This window comes from Geospiza fortis, unplaced genomic scaffold, assembly GCF_000277835.1.
Source record: "Geospiza fortis unplaced genomic scaffold, GeoFor_1.0 scaffold66, whole genome shotgun sequence".
Classification (NCBI taxonomy): Eukaryota; Metazoa; Chordata; class Aves; order Passeriformes; family Thraupidae; genus Geospiza; species Geospiza fortis.
The window spans coordinates 8097443-8117937 of NW_005054312.1; the positions used below are offsets into that span (position 1 = coordinate 8097443).

At 40.8% G+C, this 20495-nt stretch overlaps 1 protein-coding gene across 1 annotated transcript in view; it reads right to left on the reverse strand.

Annotated features, from left to right (window-relative positions):
* The window catches only part of LRP5 (LDL receptor related protein 5), a 93797-nt gene that overhangs the window by 6987 nt on the left and 66315 nt on the right, over positions 1–20495 (reverse strand). Inside the window, exons 7-18 of the mRNA XM_005419500.3 lie at positions 19233–19449; positions 17491–17780; positions 15294–15520; positions 14788–14972; positions 14019–14342; positions 13010–13212; positions 12503–12714; positions 10466–10656; positions 7544–7753; positions 5167–5292; positions 1924–2160; positions 1271–1381 (exon numbers count right to left, since the gene is read on the reverse strand). Of these exons, the coding sequence (XP_005419557.3) occupies positions 1271–1381; positions 1924–2160; positions 5167–5292; positions 7544–7753; positions 10466–10656; positions 12503–12714; positions 13010–13212; positions 14019–14342; positions 14788–14972; positions 15294–15520; positions 17491–17780; positions 19233–19449 (2533 nt within the window). The remainder of the gene's footprint in view (positions 1–1270; positions 1382–1923; positions 2161–5166; positions 5293–7543; positions 7754–10465; positions 10657–12502; positions 12715–13009; positions 13213–14018; positions 14343–14787; positions 14973–15293; positions 15521–17490; positions 17781–19232; positions 19450–20495) is intronic.

Below are 20495 nucleotides of genomic sequence, written 5' to 3' on the forward strand. Positions count from 1 at the left end.
CCTCAGTCAAGTGGGAAACCGCAGAATGCTCTGTTCCACAAAGAGGTCCAGAGGAGACAATCCTATGTCTACATAAAGACACATTCAAACCAGCTAAGATCTAACTGCAGGACTGGACCCAAAGTGCAAACAGGAAACAGCCGCATTAACTTGGCAGCAAGAAAGTTTGCCAAGTGCATGAAGAAACTGAAGGGAAAAAAAAAGAGGAAGAAGTGGCCTTATATTATCCAGGAAACTGGAGGAACTGGATGAAAGCTAAAGAGATAAAGAAGATGTGGGAGAAGCATGTTCATGTTTGAAATTTCCAACAGTTTGTCTCCATTGTTTCAGCCTTTTTTCTATTCACAACTAGGGCTCCTTTAACCATTCTTACTCATGAATAAACTTTTCCTTGCAGTATCCACCATGAAGATGGAAGGAAGAAACAAGGCTACTTTGGATCAAACCTGGCAAACCCTCCTCTCACCTCAGCAGTGGCACAGCTTCTGAATACTGGTGCTTCAAAATATGAAAAATCTAAGATACTAAAAACTTCACAGTCCTATAGGCAATGTAAGTACAGCATTTCTCTACACAAACTCAGTGCAAGCTATTTGTTCAGGATGAGCTACAGACAGAGCAGCACATCTATTTGCTTTTATTCTAAAATGTTTCAACTATTTTGCTAAACCATTTGTGTGATTCCAAACACTCCCTCCATCTGCCCCATTGCCTGAATACTTCATGCTTTAGTCACCCCAACAACAAAACAACAGAAATTGCAAGAAGAGCAAAAGTAATTGAATTTTACTGTTCACTTTGAACTGCAAAATAACAGACTCTCTAAGGACTAACACAACAACTGCCATCAGCATGTCTGCAACTTGCACATACCTACTGCCATGAGAATTCAGAGTTACATTTTTCCCAGAAAAATCAACATCTCTCCACATATTCTTTTCACACCTGCACTGTAAGAGACCAGTTTGCGGTCTCTTGAGGACACTTGCTCATTGCATGTTAGCTCCTCCACATAATTAGCCTCCAGTTTGGCCCTGTTATTGCAGTGGATAGGGCTGCACATTTTTAAAAGCTACTCTGGGTTTAGCAGCAGCTCTGCAAGTTCCAAGGTACTGAGCACAGTCAAATCACGTTTCCCTAGGGATGGTTCTGAAGGCCCTTCTGCACTATTCTTCCCTGAAGAATACTGCTCTGCAAAGCCCAGGGCTCTGCACAGGGGTGCAGAACATGCCCAAACACAGCAGCTGCATGTCAAGAAAAGCCATCTCACCACACATGAGCTCGTCAGAGCCGTCGATGCAGTCGGGAAAGGAGTCGCACTGCTGCTTCAGGAGGATGCACTGCCCGCTTGCACAGCGGAACTGGTTGGGCAGGCAAATTGCTGCATGGAAAGAAAGGGAAAATCAAGTTCTGACAGCACAGGAGCATTGGAGCCTCTTGAGAAAACTGAAACAAGTGAGTTTCATATTATGACCAGGTAGGTGCCAGAACACTGCTGTGGGTAAACTGCAAGCCTGCACATCTCTGGTTCTTCCCCCTTGCTGTTATACCTCTTACTCAGTGGAGCTAAAATAGAATTCTGGCCTCAGTAACTCCCAATCCTTTGTCAAATCAGTCCTGCTGGGGCAAAACTAAGATCAAATCAGCAAGAATCTCCTACATTACCTAATAAAGTGTGGTTGATCACCTGACATGTTAACAAAATATAGTAATGTGTAGTTATGTAGTCCATACCTATATTATGTATATATAATAGATATATTATGTATAATATATCCTTGCTAAGTAACTGCTAGATTTCTTATCTATATTCAGGAACTTCTGACTTAACAAAAAGGACTTGTATCTATACATTTCAAGAACAGTTAGAATCCCAAAGGGATGCTTGTGTTAGAACCATGAGTTCAGGAAAACTGATCTTACTATCACAATCTGCTTCATCAGATTTATCTTGACAGTCGATTTCTCCATTACATCGCAAGTGTGCATCAATGCACTGTCCCTTCTCACACTGGAACTGGGATGCAGAGCATATGGGGCAGCTGTCTTCATCACTCTGGTCATCACACTCAGGAAACCCATCACACCTCCATGCCATTGGGATACAGTCAATCTCTCCAGTCGCACACGTAAACTGGTCTGGGGAACAAGTTGGAGGTTCTGTAGAAAGAGAAAACAGATCAGATTTGTATACACAACCTTATCCCTTTCAACAGAGTACAAGTATGACAGAGTTTGTCAAGAAAAGCACTTTTTCCCTAGAGTTCTTCTGTGACTACACTAAGATTCCAGCTTAGAGGAAAACATGATTCTGCATAGGGAATGAAATTTTACCAACTTCATAATAAAAACTGGATGCATGCTGATAGAAGAAGTTTGCTTTAGCAGTCAAGCACTGAACTAAGGACAGGAGCTACAAATACTTACTCTACAAATACTTGCTTTGTCTCTAACAGTCGCCCTTTGGAAGACACTGTCATATACATAAATACAAAAGAATACTCAATTTCTGATTGCAAACCAGATCCTAAACAATTTTAATCCCTGCAATTTTATTAGCCTGGACCAATTCTTCATTAAAAAACCTGACACATCAAGTTAATTGGCAATGAATACATCTAAAACATACAAAATGTAGCTTCTACAGTATCTGTTTTGTTATTTTTCCAGTGGTTTTTCCACAAAAAAAAATCTGAGTCAGTGATGAATTGAAAAATATGAATGGACAAAAAAAAGTCTTTATAGGACTGCTAAACATTCACTAAGTTCTCTTGCTGGAAAGTCTCTGGGCTGCAGGTCAGTGAAGGTTCAGAGAGCAGTGTAAGGAGCACTGCAGACCTGTCCTAATCTTATATTCTCCCACTACAGACATAGACCACTTTAACTTGTGCATGGCCATTTTTATATTTGTTGGACCTAAAAAAGCTGGGACTTCCTTCAAGTTTGACTTTTCATGGACCCCAAGACTCTGGTATGACTCCTTTTCATGTCCATACTGCTGTTCAAGTTGCAGTGAGGCACTGATAGCATTAGACAGCAGCTACAAACCCATATAGAGATGCAACAATTATGCTCTTATAAGGCATCCATAGTTACTTTCTTCACAATGTCAGGATACAAACACAGTGCAGGTCAAGGATCTATTGCAAAAAATGCTCCAAATTCTTACATGCAACAAGTTAGCACACAATTTTCCACTATTGTTATCAATGAAAGAAACACAATGGGCAAATCCACTCAGTTGTTGTCAGTAACAATTAGTTACAGTCAAAAAAAGGGAGCCACCTCAAAACAGCCCTGCAGCAGCCACATACACTTCCACTGATTTCAAAAGTTGCTGGGTCAAACCCCTGTGACATAATGACATCATTTAGCAGAGGCAGCCACTCCTCCCCACAGCTTCTATTGCCCAGTAATGCTTTGAGTAGATATTCACCACTTGGATTAGGAGAGAACCACATCACACCCTACCTACAACAACAGTGTGACCAAGCTAGAGGTGTGCTCTGGCACTGATGGTAACACTCCTCTGGAAGCCCAGTGGGCTTTCCTTAAGGTTCAGGCTCAGGAATGGACTTCACAAAGAACCCAGCATTAGGAAAGTTTCTTAGCTGTATGAGTGCTTTTTTCTCCTGAGGGTGGTGCTAAAAATTCTAGAATTACATGCAAACAGTTTTTAAAGTGCTGCTGTCCTTTCTTCATTAGGGAGAAAAAATTCAAGAATGAGACAAAAGTATAATCAAGAGCTTGAAAAACAAAATGTAAATAAAAATCAAAATGTGCTTGGGTCTTGAAGAAATTATGATTTTTTTAAAGTTCCTCATTTATGATTATTTGGAGGAGGAATATGAGAATTACAAATGTATCCAGTGACCTGACAGCTGTAGGTAAGATAACATGTTCCACGCACACACATTAAGGTAATTATTGAATTATATCTTGATACAAGTGTGCTGTTTGTATAATTCAACAGACAGATCACTACTTCTGCATTTAAAGGCATATTTAATGTTGCACTGTGGTTGCACTTGGCAAGAACAAGTTTGCATTAAAAACTTGACAAAAGCATTCGTAAGGATGTCCAGAATATGGATAAATCCTCTCCAGCCAGCTAAGCTATTTTGAAACACTGGGTAGTGGCTGTTACTAGGACAGACAAGATGGGTTAAAAAGCTGTTGCAGGCTAGAATAAAAAAAAACAAAACACTGAAATGGAGGCCCCTGAATTTTTAGATTTATAGCTGAAGCCCCAAAGGAGTGGAATGTGAGACTCTCTCACTGTCCACGTTGTGCAACAACACTACAGCAAGAAGTATAATTAGATTGATCCACCCTGCCCTCCCCATGTAACCACCACTACTCTAAAGCCACATAACTTGTTGTGGTCATGGGAAAGAAAACAGTTTATCATGGAAATGACTGTCCCATGGGAGTTCAGAGTTCAGCCAGAAAATGAAATCCACAGCAAAATAAATACATGAGAAATCAAAAGGACCAACAGAGCCAAACAAGTTAAGATATAATGGCTCCCAAGAAGAAAAAATGTTTTGTTTTGAATCTCCTCTGCAAGTGTAATGCTAACATATTGGAATAGATCCCTGCAACACTAACAGTTTTAAAAAAAAAACTAGGATGGTAAAAAGGAAGGCTAAAGGAAAAGTCTACCATGTGGAAAGAGGAGAGCTACCTTAATTAAAAAGAATCTCAATAGAGCCTGCATTTGATAAGTAGCCTGCATTTGATAAGTAGTACAGTGTTTCACATTATAAGGCCAAATTAATTTCAAAGACTGGAGGGTCATACTCTGGGAATCATAGGCACGATTTCTGCTGCTAGGTCATCACAGGTTGATGCACTGTAACATCATCTTATAAACACTTATTAAAAGCACAAACCTGTCACATCATGCAATTATAAATATCTCAGTAGCAGATGCAAGTATTTTAAGGTCAAAGAAAAATATTCGGCTCAGAATGAGAGGTCACATGTGCCCAAAACCTCAAGAAGAAAACAGCTGGTAGAACTACCAAAGACTAATTTAACACATGATGCAGCACAACATGTACAGAAAAACTGTGTGTAAATTCACATTTTGGATTGGAATGCAACCTCAGCCACCACATTTTTGATACAAATTGATTAGCAGTGCTGTTAAACATAACTCACCTCCACATGTTAAGAGATTCTGCAGAAGCACAAGGTGCTCAGGGCATGAACATCTTGGAGTTCCATCCCCTTTGGCAATGCAGATGTGTGAACACCCACCATTGTCACGGGAGCATGGATGCACAGCTGGTGAAACACACAAAAATAACATTATGTAGCATAAAAGAAATTATAACTATTCCTCAACAGGGCAAAATCAAAAACTACTCACAAACCACTTCTGTCTGAGTAAGCAAGATTTCACTACAAATCATGAGGAAGATACTTGCAGGATTTCTCAGTTCAATGCTTGAAAGCTTATTTATTACTTCATAAGGACAAAATTTCTCCCAGTCCTAGTAATAGAACAACCTGATTCAGTTGAAGATGTCCCAGCCCCTTGCAGGGGGTTGGAACTTGATGACCTTCAAAAGGTCTCTTCCAACCCAAACCATTCTAAGATTTTATCATATGGAGACCTTTCAAGAACTTCTAAAAAGAATTTGGGAGCTGAGGTGAAGAGAACTGAAAATGCAGATTTGAGAAGGCTGCATTTATGTTTTACCTAGATGCCACCCCTGCATTTCTAGGGTAGGCATCAAGAAACAATGTATGCCACTGCAGAATGCCAACCTGCAAAACCCTCAGGACTTCTCCTTTAAAGAGCTCTTAGTATCTAATGCCTCAGCTTCCCTGTCCCTCACAAAACTGCAATATAGGCACAAAGATTTTGGGGTCTTTTTTTAAAGACAGGAAGCTACGCGTTTGTGTTCCCAATCAGTTACCCAGAAGCACTGAGAGGCCCTAAAAGAATGATTTTTGATGAACATTACATGGATAAGAAACAGGCACAGAGATGGGAGGTCACTGTCTGATGACCCCAGCCCAGAGGAGTCAGAAGAGCCTCAGTCTCTTGCCTGCTTATTCAGGCTGATAGCTGAGCATCTGCTGCAGCAATCTGTGGGGCTACAGCTGCTGTTATTTGTGATGCTGCTGAGCAGTGCATTCTTTCCTACTGCTCAGCACCAAGAATTTACACAGGGAACAAATTGCATAGATATCATAATTTCTCTGCCAAAGTTGTTTTCCAACTGTCCAGGCTTCTCAGCAACCTGCTTTCTACCTTTAAGAAATTTACTAGTTTATACAGTGTTTCAGGCATGAGTTGCTCACAGAAGTGCATGCCTATATACTGCATGTGCCTATGTATATTTACTCCCCTGTTGTAACAGAAATCACCTATATAGAAATTTTTCAGCTGCAAAAGAGGATTCTTTTTCCCTATCTTAAATAAACACGTGGGGAAAAAGCAAACTTCTTTTTTAACACTTTGAGAATTAAACAAAATCTTTTTGCTTCAGTCAGTATGACCTTTGAAATATACCAATATATATGAAATGTGTGAAGTGGCACAGAAGAAGAGCTGGGTATTGTGAAAGAAAGAAAGAACCTCTAGGTCATGATTACCCCATAGAACATACTACAGTTTAAATGCTTATGTTACCTGATTTGTAACAGCTTACCCACATACACAAGTTCAAAAACACTTCCAGCCATCATAGACACTAATGCATGTGACACAGAGTGTTTGTTGTGAGTTTAATAATTTCTCCTGAGAATTAAAGCATTATACAGCAATGTATCCTCCCTATAGAAGATCACTCATCACAGGCAACAGAGACCTCTGTCTCCCCCATTTTGTTTGTGGTTTTGTATTCTCTTTTACAATCCTGTTAAGCAGGAGGAGCTGTAGGTTGTAATTTTGAGGAGTGACTGCTTGAAGAGGTTTCTGCACTCTCCACCAAACCATAGTAATTTGGACCACTACTCCAGAAAAAGAACATCCTGCATGCATGACCCCTTTCAGATGTGAGCACCTAAAATGCTCCATCCCTGTTGGGAGACAAATTCCACATCCACAGTACAACTCACTGTAGGAGCTTCCTCCCCATTTTGCCTCCCTCACTGCAGGATTTCACATCACCCACTGTGCTGAGCAAAATCAGACATACCTTTACATGGGAGTCTGAAGCACCTAGAGACAAGGCAAGTACAACCCTTTTGGTTCTTGTTAGAGTTTTTTCCAATACCTATTACTTGAGTGTACTTAGAAAATTAACAACCAGAATTTTAAATAGCTTTTAGACTGAATTCAGTGTCATGTGAGCTTGCACAAAGCAGGTAACTCAGTGCCATGATACCATATTTTCTAGCTGGGCAGCAATAGTCCCCTCCCCAAGAAGGAGAAATTTGTTTCTCCTCCTCTCCTGCAACCCTGACTGGTCAAATTGAAAGCATTCCATGGCTTACTTGAAGCCCCTGGGCAACATTATTACAATATCCAGACAGATGAGGACTTTGAGATACAATGACCAAGACATCAGATACTGAAACTCACAGAATTCTTCCATATCCAGCTCTTCCACAGCATGAATGCCTGTTAGGTGAGCAATCCTGCCTTGAATTCTAGTCCTTTTGTACCCATTCACTTTCTCCACTCTCTCAATCATCTGCTGCTGACGATCAATCCAATACAGGTGATTCCCCAGCACAGTGAGTCCCATGGGCTGAAGAATGTTGGAGTCCTCCAGGGTCACGCGGTTGGCACCTGAGACCAACAAAAACAAACATTAGTTTTACACCAGTCAACTTCTAAGTTATTCTTTAAAAAAACATCACAAAGCAACATTCCAGCTAAAACTAAACCAAACCTCGGAGACAGTGAGTTACAAGGTCACTGACTTCATCTGTCTCTGCTTGCTCAGTCTCATCTCAGATAGAAGCTACCCGTGCCACACCTGGAGGGCAAGCAGATACAATGTGAAACCCAGCTCATCCCTGCACAGCCTGGCTGGTCAGCTAGCCATGCTCAGCCCCACACTGACATCTCTGTGATGTGCAGCTGTGAGCACTCCCAAAAGCTGATACAGGCTCAGCTCTTGGGCCAAAGGTTTTATAGTGCACTCACACACAGAGCTGTACATTTTTTCTGGAATATATAAGTGAGAGCGAAATATAACCACTTTAGTTTCACTGCTGTTACTCCAACAGAACAAATTCATCATGCAAAGCAAGAGGCAAGTACCAAACCTTGTCCCAGTCTAAGTGACAACCACAGATGTATGATCAAAAAAGAAAAGCTCTTTAAAAAAAACCCAACTTTTTTTATTTAGTAACCCATCAGAAAACTCAAACTTTAAATTACTCAATATGCTCCTAAATAGGAACACTGTCAAATGCTCAAGCTCTCTGCTTTATAAAAATGTGTGAAAATCTTCTTTAAACCAGTGAGTAAAAAAGAGGTCAAGTAAAAATGCTTTTATTATCAGTTTTCACTTTAATTACTTGCGTCTTCTTACACAGTCTTCTACTGCGTACTGCCCTACACTTAGAGTCATTTAGTTATTGCTTTTATTATTCTTTTCTAGGGTGAAGATATTCCAAATTATTCTATTAATTCATTGAAACCATTCAACCCTGTGTATGCCTGTGTAACTGGATATTCTTGATTAAAAAAATTAAAATTTAAAACAAAATCATAACTTGGTGCTGCTTCTGCTCTCATAATTAATTTTGGAACTATGACCTTATGTCTGCTTATATATAAAAAATGTAAGTTTTTAGTATCTACACAAAATGAGATTATAGAATCCACATAATAAAAGCGCAATGAGAACTGAATTCAACTAAAAAAGAGGGAGACCGACTTTTTGTATGGGCAGATAGTGATAGGACAAGGGGGAATGGTCTAACTTTTGGTCTAACTCCAACTGAAACTTTTGGTCTAACTCCAACTGAAAAATTCAAGAACCTTGTAAAGAAAACTGTTATAGATGGGTTTATAGTTCTTTCATGCCTCTCTGAAAGTTAAGCACTGGACATCTGAGGCTATTCCCTGATTTAGCAGGATGCTGTTTTAATCAGGGTACAGCGCAAACCTCAGGAATCTCCATAACCATGTCACCTCTGCAAGTCTATAATGGAATAAGGGTATCTAGACCAGTTTAACTGGCATGAATGATGCTATACACAATTTTGGAACTATTTATTCAGCAGCCTTAGTTTATGCTAAAAACCTTTTCCTAACATATGCCCATTTTGCTCAGAAAACTATTTTCTCAAAAATATTTTTTGAAAAGTATTTTGCTCATTTTCTTCTCAAATGTGGTTTGTTTCATATGTCAAAGTCTTGTCTTCCTCTTATCTTTTCTCCTACAAATTTTTGTAGGTTCCCTGATGCCTATCCTGGACTGAGCATTTTGTGGCTGCTCAGGCAGTTTGACAATACTCCCCCCTATTCAGCCTGGTAACTGATGAAAGACATGGGCTGCTCTACCTTTCCATCTGCAGCTTCATTGTTTTCATCTCTGCTTTGGAAGAGTCTGACCTTGAGTCAGTTTTAGGTGCTCAAAAGCAAACTACCCTTGTAAAAAGGTGAGCAGCCTTCTGCTGTTTTAGTTCGTTGCTTCACTGCAACACAAGGGAAGGATGTGACCACATGGCAAGAAGAGTCACCAAAATTGGAGATTCAATTCTCCATAGCATGTACCAATCACTACAACAGCCCAGCTGCTATTCCTTCACACTTGTTCCCTTCTCTCTGCACTTCCTTTATGGGCTTCATTTCTTGATACATGGATGATGATGAGAGAACAAGTCATGAGACAGAAAGTAGGGCCACTGCATCCTCTGTTCTATACTGCTCACCAGAGCAAATTTCTCCACTTCCTCAGCACTATCAAGTGCTTTTAAAAGTCAGTGATGAACTGTGCTCTCTAAGATCCATGAAGAGCTATTGCTTTGTATATGGAGCAATGCTTTATATTACTAATGTGGGGAAACTGTGATGAGTTGGCATCTCTCCAGTGTGTTGCAACACTGTTGTTTCAGATGAGCTGTCTTATCACCCAGATTAGAAAAAAACCAAAACATTGCCCTTTCTTCTGTTTGTTTTTTTCAAGCTACCTTGATTTATTAAGCTGTAAGCTCCAGAGAAAGAAAGATTGAAAAGTATGCAAACTTTTCAAACCACTAAGAAAAACAAAGGGGCACAGAGGAGGTTATTTAGGGGTTCCACGACTAACAACACTTTCAGAACACATCAAAAGTCAAATGTCTGTCTTGGAGGGTGTCAATCATTACAGTCATGTCTATTCTAATTACATCAAAGATGGGAGCCCACCAGCAATTGCTGTCTGTGACTGCCTACACAGAACTGGCAGCGGTGGAGATGAAAGTCACCAGGCTCAGCATCAAAGAGGGAACAATGTCCTGTACATGCTAGCACTGTGCTGCAAATGTTTCACTTCAGAGCACATACCTGACAGGTCACAGCTCTCAATGCGCTTCAGATCCGCATCCACCCAGAAAAGCTTTCCAAGCTTGTTGTCAACCACCAGGGCTACAGGTCGGATCAAGCCAGTTGTGAAAAGCACTTCTCTCTCTGTGCCATCCAGGGCTGCACGCTCAATCTTGGGGGCTCTCTCCTGCATGTTGGTGAAGTACATGTACCTGAGAACAGAGACAGCACCACTGAGTGTGAGCTCCAGGGACAGGCAATTCCCCTCTGCACACAGGGTCTTGTAAGAGGGAATGGTTTCACAGGCATGGCTGTGGTGACTGCTCTCAGGTGCAAAGATCCAGAACCAAACATCTGCTAACTGACACACTCAGCCTGAAATTAGTAGGATTTATCTCCATGCCACAAAGTGCCTCAGCACTGCTGCACCAGCAGCACTGCTCCTGCACAGAGTTGAGGGTTGTAAGAGACCAGCACAGACCTTCTGCAACTCTCCCTGGGTAAAGCTGTCTCCACTTACAAATCGAAGTCCAGAAGTTCTTTCTGACAAAAAAAACCATTAACCACCACCTCCTCCCCTTCTAGGTAACTTCTCCTTCTCAGCATGTAAAATTTCCTACCAAACTCGAGACAAGATTACAGAAGAACAACTGAGGATGGCATGTTCCTGACATCTTAGTTCCATTAATTCTTTATATCTGTCTAAGCCAGTTCAGTTGCAAACAAAAGCGGTCTCTGTCACCCTCATGGATAGAGAAAAAAGGGTTTGTGCACCCCCACGATGAACTGAGACCTCTTTAAAGGAAGAGTCCATTATTTTTTCAGTGGTGAGTAACATGGGCAAACTCTCCAACAGCATGGGCTGCATTGCTGCACAGCCTTTCCTTACAGCACAAGGAGGGGAGGCAGCAGTCAGAACATGCACCCAAGGGAGAGGTGGAGGAAGGAATTTCTGTAATCATGGCAGAAGCCATTGAAGATCACTCATTCAGCTCTCCCAGACAGTCACAGGGTTTAACACAATGTCTTCCTCATTTTTCCTCCTTTAATTCAGAAACGGATTTAGCGTTAAATCACTTGAAAACCTGACCAGAAAAGTTGAGAGTTTTAGAGATCAACAAACCCAAACTCCCATTTTAATGGAGAAAGCAGATAAGCTTTTATAAATACAAACTATATCCAAGTGACTTAGTCCCAATAAGATTAGAATCTTTCCTCTAATCCCCCTCTCCCCACAACAGCTTTTGAACAGTGCAGAGTACACTGGTATAAAACACCAGTCCTATAAACACTCCAGACAGAGTCTCTGGGTACTACTGTATCCACACATTTGTGAAATATTGTCATTCAACATCTGTCAAGCACATGGCAAGCCATTTAGCAGTAAACTGGGATTTAAGCATCTCACTTATTCAAGAGAACAGCAAAGCAACATCTATCTTTGACATCTAAGAAGGAAGCTACTAACGACCAGAAGCAGAGAGAGTGTCTGTTGAATCTAACCAAAGCTGCTTTGCAGCAAAACAACATATTTTCCTCCTGTGGGAAATCACTCTAGTGCATCCCACCTGCTTCAATTCATTTCAGAGGTTTTTAAGATACACACTACATCAGAACTAACTTAAGAACGTATAGAACATAAGGGGTTCAAGTGTTTAAACTTTATACTACTACATTAGCAGGAATAGTTGTATCAAATTCAAGGCTCCTTTCTCTACCCCTGGAAACATTTGTTTTATGATGACTAAACATTTATGACCCAGATTCTGAGGTGATACAGACTCTCTTGATTTTGCTACCAGGTGGCAGGGCTGTGCATCCACAGAGAGAAGAGTACAAGGTGGTTTTACTTTGCTGTCACCACCTGGGTTAGTGCCTCACACATGGCTGTGAGAACAGAGGCAAAGGAGAGAACAGGAAGGGAAAGCTGGATACCTCCAGAACCCAGAACTGGGTAAGCAGTCACCCACACCCTGAGCAAAATTCAAAACTTTCTTTGCAGAAACAGACAGATGCAGCACAAGATTCCCAGGCACAGAGGGGCAGGAGGGAGCTCACCCACGCTCTGCGTTCACCACGATGGCCCTGGGCCTGTCGTGCTCCCCCCGCAGCACCATCCCGATGGATTCGCCGCTCAGCCGGTGCACGTTGACGGAATTCGTGGCCTCGCAGGTCCAGTACAAGGTGTGGCTGTAGATATCAATGCTGAGGTCGTGGGGCTGCTTCTCCGGGTTCTGGCTTTGGTTTGGGGTACTCATCACAGTGAAAGGCTGCAAGACAGCACATGGGCAATGATTTCCAGCCATCACTCTGATGACTGACTGCAGAACACTGACTGCATAGAAAGCATGGTTTACCTGCCTAATGGTTTAGAAACCCCTAAAACCACAACCCTAAAAACATTCAGTAATTCTCTTATATAAATAGAATATCCATGAGTAAGTGGTGACAAGAGCAGTTGACAGTGATGATCCCTTGGTGTGGCAGATAGAAGAGGAAGGTCAAGCATAAAGTAAAAGCACACAAAAAGACTGAAACAAAACTATATACAAGATGTACACTTGCCTGGGTGCCATCATCTTTGGCTCTTTTTATAATATTCTGTCGTCCATCCACCCAGTAGATCAATTTATCTAAGGGATCGTAATCAATAGCCTTGACATTCCTCAGACCATGCATAGGTAGGATGATATCTGGGCTTTGCTGATCATCAGGTATCATTCTGCTGATGGCAGATTTCTGGCTAAATAGCAGGAAACTGGCAGGGGCTGAAACAAGCCAAAACAGAATGCATGAGAAAGCACAATTCCCAAAAATATATCTCCACAGAAGAAACAGACTATTTAGAATAAAGTCACAAAGAGACACTAATATTCACAATGAAAATTAAATAACTCATAACTGGAGATTTTTGCTGTAAAGTTGAAATGTTTCTTTCTATAGTTATAGAAGGAGATCAGGTTAAATCTGCAAGACCTGCCTTTCAAAAATTCACCCTTTCATTCAGTTAAAATTGCCTTATATGCTACTATGCACCCATTTTCTATTCATGTGCCATTTCTACTGGAAACTTAAGCTCCTATTGGACAACCAGTCAACTGGCAGGCTCATAATATCACATGCAGGGAGAAAACAAACTTATATGTATTTTAAGTGCATCTGCAAGTTGGGCAGACTACTTAGGAGTTAGACTGCTTTCCTGAGTGTTATTTTAGCTGACTTTATCAAGCATGTAAGCGAAAAAGACATTTTTTGTTGGTAATTTCTTTTCCGCCAGCTACACACTTAGGTAAGCAGTGGGAAAGGTTCACTCACACAGCTGAATCACCTAGAAAGCGCTTCTGGTAAAACAAGAAAGACCAGACTTGACAGCGCTGTCATTTCTAAGACTTGAAATACAAATTTCCATGACTAGCACATGTCACAAAAATTGATATAAAATTCTATACTCTGTCCTCATATTCAAAGATCATTTTTAAAATCAGAACCTTTGAAACATACTTGGGACCCCTTCCCTTTTAGCACCTGGGAGCCACAAGCACTGAAGAACACAATAGCAAACAAAAAGGCTTACAACTACAGTTCCTGCTGTTGGGATCCAAGGTGTAATGAGCAGCACAGCCACACCTAAATCCATTTGGGATGGCAAGGCACAAGTGACCACAATGGCCATTATTCTGCACACAATCATTCAAGCCGTCCTGACGAGAAGAATGGAAGACCAATATATCCATCACAAAATCCAGATGGCCCTGAATAAGGGTCCTGTTCTTCCCACTGGTCTTGTCTGCTCTCTCTATGCTGTGAAGATTCCAGTCTGTCCAGTAGATGTAGTCACTGTACTGGGTTAATCCAAATGGATGAGGTAGATCATCTGCTATGATTTCTCGTTCTTGTCCTGCAAAAACAAGGATAACCCACTAAAGGACAATTCCCATGGCATAAAATGAAGAGTGTGACTGGCATGCAGAAAAATATTTTTCTTCTTTTTAAAATAAAACCTCATTTTCCAAATCAGCAACATGGGATTCTTTACTAAGTAGCATCTGCTCAAGAGGCAACACTTGGAGAACTCGGAGGCCATCTCTGCTTTGGTACAACACAGACAGTTTCACATCAACAGAGAAAAATGACATCTCACTACCATTATAAATCATCACATGGTTATGAATTTATGAAGGTTTTTAAAATTTTCTCAAACACTGAACTCTGTTTCCTTTTATAAGAAAATATACACACAGATTTACTATTAGTTATATTGCTCAAATTTCCTATTATTCAATTACTTTACTCTGGCCAGTGCGTATTTCTGTACTGGCTGGTGTAACATAACATTAGATTACCCAGCATATTTGATGACTCAATCATGCTTGTGTCTAAGTCAGTCCAGTAGAGCCTTTGGTCCACATAATCAATAGTGAGGTCATTGGCACGCCCCACTTTGTCCACCAAAGTGATGCTGTTTGTCCCATCCATGTAGGCTCGAACGATCCTGGGTTTGCCTCCCCACTCAGTCCAGTACATGTATCTGCAATGAGAAATGCAACAGAAACAGGACATCAGCCAGGTACAGCTGCATGCTTTGCCTATCTAAATTTCTTTGCAGCACTTGAAAAAAAAACAAACAAAAAACCAAAACCCACATGGCTATGTGCAGCATCACAATACTCCTTTTTCTAACATGAAGGCAGTAAAGTATTTTTGACAATTATTACTTTTTCATTGTAACCCATAGGATCATGGAAGGTTTACTGCCTTTTCAAAGACTGAAGAAATAGAGCTGTGCCAAATAACTTGTTACATACAAGAAGACCCACACAAAGCTTTGAAAAACAAGAGAGTCCCTTACCCTTTGGTGGGATCAAGAGCCAGAGACCTTGGGTTGTCCAGGTCCTTCCACACAAGGACCTGCCTGTACTGTCCATCCAGGCGGGCGACTTCGATGCGATTGGTTCCAGTATCTGCCCAGTAGAGGTTCTTGCCCATCCAGTCCACAGCCATTCCCTCAGGATAATCTAGCCCAAACTCAATCACATGTTCAACAGAGCTCCCGTTCATGAAAGCTCGGCTTATGGTCTGGAAAACAATGGTGTAAAAATATTACAGTGCTTATGGATACCCCAGTGAAATAAAGAGGAATTATCATGAAGTTTGGTGTACAAAAAGAAATTGGTACAAAAAAACCCAGTCATTGTTACTTTTTAAACAACTAATTTCTGTTGTCAAAAAAGACATAGAAATTCTAAGGAGAAAAACACCTGAATTTTCAGAAAGCTAGTGGTTTCTGATGGCCAAGACATCTGAAAAGGACATGATTTTCAGAAAGCAGTATGTAGCTGCAGATTTTTCATTGACACCTCTCCCTCTCTTCTATTTGCACACAAGAAGCTGGTTTTAAAAAATTATTTACTTCCCTGTAATGTTTTAAGTCTCAGAAACACATCTCAGTGGCATCTAAATTAAATTGTTTCTCATAATCAGTCACCTGGAGCATGTCTACATCAGAGCACATCTACTGATCCCATCTACATTTTAGTTATACACACTCATCAAAATAAGTCATAGGGCAAGGACTGCACACATACCAATAAGACACTGCTAACAGCTCGGAAACAATGCCCAGGGAAATAGTAACTTCCAGGACCAAATACCCACCTTGCTTATCAACACTGAGCAATCAGTCTACATGCCTGCCAATATTTCAGCTATTGATTTCTTAATAATTCAGTACATGGATGTGTAAGGGTCAGAGACACTTTACACTTTTAAAGGTAAATGTCAAACCCTGAAATCACATAGTGTAGTTCTTGAAAATGTGTCCTCTTATAACCAGAGGCATGCAGAGACCAGGGAAGTGGGCACTGAAGGAAAGGGTGATCACTGTGAGCTCTGAAGTTACAATACCTGCTCCTGAGCAGCTAGATGTGGGGGACAAGGGGAATGACAACCCAGAGGTGCTGGAAGATACCTGGTATGTATATGAAAATACAGTATGCTGGAAAATTTGGGAGGCAACAAACAAGTAAAATGTTTTCCCGTCCTGCACAGACTGAGATCTACTCTCTGATACAACTGAAATGATGTGCTTTCCAGTACAAATGGTTAAGTGTCCACAACTCCTGCTCTCCACGTGCTTGTGTGAGATTTATTTAGTAACTGTGTCTACACTGCACTAATTTATTACACTGGCACTCTTCCTGAAGGAACGCTATCCACAGCACAGGCAGCACTGCTAACTCTGAAGCACAGCCCTCATTAGTCCTCACAGAGAGGCTAAGGAAACTGCCCAAGCCCTGTAGGCTCCAAAAGTGAGTTTTGGGCACACTGGCAAGGAAACTCTGATTGCTCTTGGAAAACCAATTAAGAGTCTAAATAGAATAAAGTTCCAGTGAAGTGAATCTGTTATTTTCTACCAAATACTTATTTCACTTCAAAAGTAACGCTGATGAAGAGCAGAACCCTGAGTTTAGCACGCACCTGGATGTGTACCAAACATCACAGGAAATGTGTTCTGGGGAACACATTGAGACAGAACTGGGGGCAGGTGGGCCCTTAACACAGTGTGGAGGAGACTGGACAAGTTCCCTGGATTTTTCTGTGCCAAGCTGAAACCACAGACTAACAGCAAACAATTCAAAGTTCACTTGTCAAACGTTAATACTGAATACAATTGTCTTCCAAGTCAAAACTGGAAGAGGATAGAAAACTCAGGGGGCTGCTGAGCTCAATGTTTAAATTAGTCTACTCTGACATAAAGTCAGCTTTTCTACAGCAGACACATATATGGATGCAACACATGCAGCATCCAAGATTCAGGCATTTGGTACGAGCAGACACCACTCTGGATTTTTATTTGAAGCAAGAAGATGCCTGTCACCCTACTGTGCATTCAGCAACGCAACTGTCTTCATCTCCAAGGGTCTCCTTGGATGCAATTCAATGACAACACTGGCAACTGCAGGACAGATCATGTAACAGAGACCTTTGTTAGATCAAAGTCACTGCTCTGTGGCTTTATAGTCAAGGAATTCACACGTCAGTAATACCTTCAAACTAACATCAGTCCAATAGATTCTGTTATCAGAGACATCGAAATCCAGAGCAGACGCTTCCTTGACTCCAGTAAGAGGAATAGCAACATCATTATTATTGGTTTCAAGGGAAATCCTATGAATTGCTGCTCTGCTTGTGAAAACTAAGAAGGCTTCAGGAATGATGCAAGTCTTCATGTCACTCAACAGCTCCAGGCCGATGGGACAGGCACACCTGGCCTCCTGGGGTGTAAAGAAACACAGATGGCTGCAGCCTCCATTGTTCTCTGCGCATGAATTAGTTCCTTTGAAAAAATAAATAAATAAAACAACAAACCAGAACAGGTATTAGTGCATTGAATTAGTTCCTTAAAAAAAACAAAAAACCCAACAACTAAAACAAAACATATATTAGTGCATTGTGGAGGTAAAAGGGAAAGGGGAGCACAGGAGGTTGAGCAAAAATACAGTATAATTTTCCAAAGTAAGTTAACACTATGAGTTGTCAGCAGGGAATTCTTAAAAAAAAAAACAAAAAAGGCACTCCAAGTGGATCCTTCCTGCCTACCCAGGATTACAAAGCTGGACCTATCCCTCCTATTGTACAAATACCATCTACAAACAGATCTTTCTTGCCTCCCCAAAGATTAAATTTGTACACTGAAGACAGATATTTAATTAGCTACTTTTCACCAAGTACTCCATCTTCATATCTCTTTGAAACCACCAGCTTTTGCAAATGTTCAGTGATACAAAAGGGTGAGAAAAGAGCTGGATAATCGCAGTTCTTTCCCACCTGTTTAATTTAAAGCTGAGAAGAGTCATTAGCAGAAGCAGTTCCAACAAGATCACCACAATCTCACAATTATTTTTTCATGTGATGGGGATGGAATGTGTAGGGGAAAGTAAGGACCAACACATACATGAGTGCCTCTCTCCATCTGCTGGAACCAAGGATTTAGGTATTTTAATAATGTTACCACACACACAAAAGAAATTCTCAAAGATCAGTCTCAACCAGGGCTCTTTTCATTTTCCCTATTTTAGGGCACACGTATTTCTGACTGATGCCATTTCTCCATTGTGACTCTTCTCAGTAATTTTAACAGCTGACTAATGAATCTGTTTATTGCTATGCCCAAATTCCAGTGTTCCAGGTAGCTGGAAAATCTGTGGTGCACTGAAACCAGGAGGTTCTGTGACACTTGCTGCACAGTGCCAGCAGAGGACCTCAAACACTGGCTCCACCTTTCAGAGATGCAATGGAAGGACATGGAGATCCAGCTGCTGATACTGTGCTAAGGAGAAGTTTTAGTTGTTAAGATTTAGGTACAACTGAGATGTTAAGAGTTAATATTAAAGTGCCACTGCTTTGGGGCAGGGTTGTAACGGTGATTGACTGTGCCTATACCATCCAACAGTGAAAAGCATTCTGCTAACATCATGGGACTTTGGAAGGAAAGAGCAGCAGGAAATAGGGCATTTCTCTGAGAATAATGATTCCTGTAGCATAGAGCAACAACCCCATAAAAATTTAAAGAGTGCAGTGAAAGCTCTGGAAGATTTATGTCACTAAAAACTGGAAGCCACTTCTCTTGTAACACTGTATTTTCCCAACTTTAGAAACAATAGGTGTCATTTTCCTTTCAAACCCATCAGATCACAGTTATTCTCATTACAAGTGATCAACAGCTGTCTAATGAAAGCAAGGCCATATAAAGACTCCTAGAGACCCATGCTATGTTGCCCATGCTTACCAAATGCCTTGGTGACACTCGTTGCCTTAAGGCCCATTAAATCTGGCAGCTGATCAATAATGATGTCTCTGCTGGCCTTTATCTTGTGAACTCTTTCAATGCTTCTTCTCTGCCAGTCAGTCCAGTAGATGTAGTCCCCCAGCAGTGTGAACCCAAATATGTGTGGAAGCTTGTCTTCTAAGAGGGTTTTCCTCATTGTTCCGTCAATGTTTATGACCTGTGGGATGCCCAAAAAAAAAAAAAAAAAGGAAAAAATAATCTTCTCTAATGTGGGTACAATTAAAACAGCAATATCAATTGTGTTTTGAACAGCTACTGCTATGCAAGTAGCTCTTGATACTCCCACCATGTCCTTTCCATGATCTGTGATTGACAATTTAAATAGCCTCCTCTTAGCTGTTATTTGGAAATTATTTATTCAGACTCATATTAAACCTGTACCTTGTAGGGGATTATGCTCCCTTCACTGTGCAGTGCTTCTGTTTTCTTGTGATTTAAGGATCTAACTTTTAAATTTCTAAGTGTTTGAGCAATAATTTTTTTTTTACAAATACATTTAACTCTATTGTAGCATAATATAAAACCATTAAATGCCTAAATTCTGGCAGTCAAAATCAACCATCACTTTTACCACAATTTTAATAGAGTTGTAAGGCTCTGTTAATATACAACAAACAGCAGAATCATCTAAAATTAATTAATTTTTTAACATGACCAATGACCATTATCACATCTTCCTAAACTAGCATGTGGATTTCAGTATGTTCATGCATGCATTTCAGTAAGTTTATTTTAAATCCAAATAAATTTAAGAATGAAATCTCCGCTTTAAAACCTTACAATACTCTACAGATTTGTGAAAACAGTATGCATTTTGATTTGATTGGCCATAAATGAAAGTAATTTCCCCAAGCTGAGCCTGTTTTGCCTATGACAAATAACAGCCTCTAACTGCTGAGTGATCTCTCCCCGTCCTTATCTTGATCCACAAGCCTTTCATTGCATTTTCTCTCCCCTGTCCTGCTGGGGAGTGGAGTGGCAGAGCTGCTTTGGTGGGCACCTGGCACCAAGGCCAACCCACACAAGGGATATGCACTGGATTTTCTAGCTGCCACCAGCCAAACAGCAGAGGTGAGCAGTCAGCCACTGCTACAACTGTACCCACCTGTGCCCTGCACAAAAATCATCCCTTTAACAGCAGTGAATTTGAACAGAGGCTACAATGTACACTCCTGGACTCCTTCCAGAGAAAAAGCCTCCTGC